Source organism: Palaemon carinicauda, chromosome 33 (genome assembly GCF_036898095.1).
Source record: "Palaemon carinicauda isolate YSFRI2023 chromosome 33, ASM3689809v2, whole genome shotgun sequence".
NCBI lineage: Eukaryota > Metazoa > Arthropoda > Malacostraca > Decapoda > Palaemonidae > Palaemon > Palaemon carinicauda.
This window is the reverse complement of record NC_090757.1, coordinates 16,164,690-16,170,018: the sequence shown is the minus strand read 5'-3', so window position 1 is coordinate 16,170,018 and position 5,329 is coordinate 16,164,690. Positions and strand designations below refer to the sequence as shown.

General features: G+C 36.6%; 1 protein-coding gene across 1 annotated transcript in view; it reads right to left on the bottom strand.

The window, feature by feature from the left end:
* The window catches only part of LOC137625864 (nuclear receptor subfamily 4 group A member 2-like), a 49,121-nt gene that overhangs the window by 20,888 nt on the left and 22,904 nt on the right, over positions 1-5,329 (bottom strand). Inside the window, exon 2 of the mRNA XM_068356789.1 lies at positions 1,805-1,920. Within this exon, the coding sequence (XP_068212890.1) occupies positions 1,805-1,920 (116 nt within the window). The remainder of the gene's footprint in view (positions 1-1,804; positions 1,921-5,329) is intronic.

The following is a 5,329-nucleotide window of genomic DNA, read 5'->3' as shown; positions in this document are numbered from 1 at the left end:
GGCCACAATAAGAGGGTGACCCTAGATGCCCCGTGGTGATAGGAGCAAGCTACTCATTACCGATCTACACACGATAGAGGGAGACAGAGGCAAAAACTGACCTCCTTCTCTGGGAGTACTTATACCACCCTCCTTCCCTCTATCCCCCTACCCCTGCTTCCTTACTCTCACTCCCCCCCACCAATCTACCACAACCGTTCGTCATCGGTATATATCTATTTTTTGTTTAATCTCCTACTGGGGCTCTTACAATTCTGGAAAGAAATGGAAAGGAGATCTGGAAAACTACATTCACAAAAGCACTGGCTATTTGATTAATTGAATTTATGACCGACTTGCTAACTGACTCCATAACGATATATTACTTTTAATCTCGGGTGAAATTGATTTTGCTGTTAGTTGTTAATTCAGTACGTACTAGAATATATATATATATATATATATATATATATATATATATATATATATATATATATATATATATATATATATATATATATATATACACACCTAAGTTTGGAAGGGGTCGTGGGTTACACTTACTCTCTAGATAAGTTTGCGTGTGTCTTTGAATGAAAGGAGAGGTGTGAAGAGTCTTCGAGAGAGTAAATTTCGAATTGCTTTGGGCCTCTTGTCACTTTCATTGGCTCAGGGCCACGCCTAAGCCACACCCAGTCCCAGTGCCAAGCAAGCAAGCACGGGTCACACTTGACTACCTCGCTCCTCAAGGTTTAATGAGAAAGGAGCGCAAGCAATCAAGCAATCTCTTCCTTACCCACTGGGCCTACTGCCCAATTTTACTCATGTCAGATGTGTAAGTTTCTAGACAAACCTCTTAATCCAATTATCAGTTGTATCTTGGTTGCAAATTTTCTCGAATTGATTTGTTGTTCTTTGATATCTAATTTGAATCGCACTATCTGTGAATTTAAATTCGGTGACCAGAAATCTAATTTAAGTTCTCACTTGGCAGCGTTCTGATTATCAGTTATCTTTGTCACAGATCAGCTATCAAGACATTTCATTTTGGATTACTGCTTCCTGATCAAGAACTCTTCTATATGATAAGGGAAGATAAGAGAAATATATTTTAATGCTTTCCTGCTCTCTAATCTAACCCATATGGAATCTGTGGCAGATTTCGTTTGTAAGATTCTACACATAATGTTTTTTATTCAGTGTTATATAATGGTGGGGGACATATGCGATATGCATTGAGAAGAAAATAGTGTAAGAAACGAGAATAAATCATAATTCTACAGGAAGAGAAGGGAGTCGGTTTACCTCCTCTGAAATTCAAGGAAATCAAATGCAAATACTGATATAATAGTGTTGCCTGAATTTGAGTTTGACTGAAAAGCAGTTTTAAGGACTGAATGACAGTGAAAATTCATAAAACCAGGACCAACATAATTCAGGCAACAAAAGCTTAGACAACATAGTTGAATTATCACTATCATTGTTATTACCAATTGTATGTAAATTTTGGAAAAAAGGTAAAAAAGCATATGGAAAACAGCAGGTGGGTAAAACGTGTAATCATTAAACATGTGAAAACCATCAGAAGCCAATGATGACTGAGTTCCTGGTGTCTGCTTAGGATAATAAAGCTCCAGTGAAGGAACTCTGTTTAACAACCAGGAAGAACCAAGAATTTCATGAGGGAGGAGGAGGAAGAAACGAGAGTTAAATGGAACGATTTCCTGCTGCTGTTTTCCGGATAGCTTGAGAGAGAGAGAGAGAGAGAGAGAGAGAGAGAGAGAGAGAGAGAGAGAGAGAGAGAGAGAGAGAGATATGAACTCACCTGTGGCTGCAAGACAAGCATGTTGTGAGGATGAGAATGAGGGGGCGTGAAGGAAGGATGAGGCACAGCTGGAGTTTCGTCAGGAGTGAGGGAGCTCTCTTGGGTTACGTCCACGCCTGAAAACATCAGAAAAAGAAATGGATTTATTGGTTAAGAAAAAAAGATATATAAAGTTAATTTTATGATTAGAGCACAGAACACTGGTAGTACAAGTGACATTAAACAAGAGATGATCAATTTTATCTCAATGTTCTGCATTGCTGGATCATTGGATTAAATTTGTGACGGCTGGAAAACTGCTTATTAAATATAGTTGAAAAGATGCAATAGTAATAAATGAAAGAGAAGGATTTAATAGCGAATAATTCCGTTAATGGCTTGTGGGGGGTTTAATGGTGATATGCCACTGTTAATAATAGGTGGGAGGGATTCAATATTAACACACACATACTAAATAGTGTCATATTGCTATTAGATATTGGTCGGAAAAAGGACTCTGACGAAATATTGTTAAATGTTCATCAATGCTCACCAAAAATTTAGAAAGATTAATTCATTTGTTCACGTGAGCCGTTGTTACGTACGCAACAGGCACCACTTGGTAACCTATTTGCTCGGGCCAATATTTTGTATCAGTTAAAAAAGGTAGTCAAAAAGTAATCGTCGTCTAAGAAGAAAACTTCGAGAAAGGGTAAAAAATGAGAAAAAAATATAAGAAAACAAAATTTGCGTTCGTGATAACGAAATTCGTCACACACTCACATTTATATTATATATATATATATATATATATATATATATATATATATATATATATATATATATATATATATATATATATATATATATATATATATATATATATATATAAAAATATATAACACCACTGATTTTCACTACATACGTGTATGTTACAGCTTACAGGTTGATTTTGAGAGTAGTATTATACTTGCAAACGGTATTGAGATTTATGAGCGAATTAAAATAATTCAATTCAGGAGTAATCTAGTTATTATGTTAATAAAAATATGGAGACTTACCGAACAATTCCCAGACGAAGTCATCTATTTCACTACCCTTCATGTTAAAGCTTAACGTATTGAACATGCCCAGAGTCACCAGTGTTTCACGCAACGGTATAACGTCACGACTGACGGTATAACCAATGGTTTATCTGTGACGTCGATTATCTTATTCCCCAAATCCCCCGCAAATAACTTCATTCTTAAGAGTGACGTAGTGAAGAGCAGATACCATATCTATCGTGTCCCTATAGGTAGGCGGAAGTAGGACTAAGTAACACTTGAGCATTGTTCTGATTTTTATTTTATTTTATTTACTCTAGTAAATTAGTTTTAGATGGTTGATTTTTATATCTAAAAAAATATTGGAATACTTAGCAATTTATTTTTTAGTTAGAATTTCCTCAAGCAACTCTTGGAGACAGGCAAAATTCATTTGAATATTTGGAAAATGGCAATTTCTTATCTCTTGAGATCTTGTCCCCTATCTCCAACATTCACCTTTGATCGAGTAAATCAGGCTTGGTTAGTCTTCGAATAGGAAGCCCGGTAATTTCCATTCAGGTTTTTATCTCTCCTTAATCAGTGACGTTTGATAGAAACATCTGTTACTATTTATTAGTTTCTCTGAATGTGCTCCTTTGTAATTACAACTTTTATAGATTTAATGAGAAGTTATTTTACGTTTAGTCCATACGACTTTTCAGTTCTAGAGAAGTACATATTTAATATTATAAGATAGCATTCTATTTGGCAATTGTTAATAACCAGCAAGGAGCTATGACAGCTCAGGTATGAATATTTTGTGTATTGACATCTCTGTATTCAAAATAATTTTTGAAAAGGTTAAATATTCTTTTTTGGCATTTAGATGCCCTAGAGTTTTTCAAACGAGCCTGATCCTTAAAATACGCCGAAAATAGTCGATATCTTCCCCTAGACTTCTCTCCGTTATTATTAATGCTAATGTGATCACAAAACTGATCTGAAGACATGCAATGGATTTCTTTGGTATAAAAAAAAAGATTTGTGCAAAAATGTTTGAAAGATATATAAAACACTCAAGAACGAAACCTAACCAAGGCAAAACATCAGTATAAATCATGTGGTTTTCATGTACTTAATTATAGTAAAACTAAAGTGAAAAAAACACTTACTCTCAACATTCATTGCAACCAACTGACTATACTGTCCGAAGTGGAAGGCAACGCACGGTATCATCGGTACAGTAAATATGAAATCCTTTCTTTTATATATAATGCAACAATTTGCGACGTCTCGGCCAGCTGGAAGAAATCTTTCCGAAGCGAAAAGATATTAGCTGCTAATTTTAATTCTCAATTATTCACTGCTTCACGGGAGGTCCTTCGGATTATATAGTGAATTTAAAACTAGATATCAAAATTGTAATTCATAGTCTTTCACACGCAGCTATTAACTTATTTTTCCCCTTGATTGATACGTTTAGAAGATGATATTTCTTTTTAGCGTTGCTCAATTAATTCTTGAGGTTGATCACAGATGGCTTTGTAGTAAGAACGTCAAGATATAACAGAATAACAGAGAGGCAGTGTTATACTTGGCAGAACGCAAGATGAAAATATCTCTTTATTATATAAAGAGATGATTTCTCTACGTGTACACCTGATTATTTAGTCTATCCGCGATCTACCAGCAACGCACACCTGTGTTGATACATTTTTTCCCAGAGTTCCACCTGGTCACAACTAAAATAATATTGAAAATAATGAATTTAATGGCAAGTCACAGTATTATTACGTAATCGGGGAATACAGTAGCCTTACAAAGGGCGGCGAACTTCGTCCGAATGTGATTATGCCCTATGGGAAATTCCCTATGATACGACAACACTGCGACGTGAGGACGACCTTTTCAGAGTCTCGCACTCGGGAAAGACTGTAACGCGGACAAGGATGTGATCTTACACGACCAAGACCAGGCCACAGTTTGAGGGCGTTCCTTGGATCTCCTTGGTATAAAAGGGGAGCGGCGTCCCCTGGGAGTCCGGCATAAATTTGTTGGCATTTCGCGGCTGGTTGTTTTAATTTGTTGACGAGGTATTAGTGCGGCAGTTTTGTCGCGCCGCGCGAGAGCGCTATTGTTCTCGTTCAGTGCTGCGCGACCATGAAGAGACTGTAAAGCTAAAGAGGGGAACGTTTCCCCTCGTATCGGACAGAATGCGATTCGACAGCGTCACCTTCCTCCCTGGCGTGAGCGAAAGTGTCCGACTCGAGGAAATAATTTTCGATAATGAATGTTGTTAATAATCTTCTGCAGGATTTAACGCCAGGATTAATGTAAGTGAAGAACCCATTTATACTGTTAAATTATGAAAAAAAAAATATAGAATTTACTGTATATTGAACTCCGCCTGATTAAAAACTTCCTCATGAGAAGAACATGCCCATACAATTTCTCCCTCCCTCACCCCCCCCCTCTCTCTCTCTCTCTCTCTCCTAGAGGAGATACGTGAGCGAAAGCA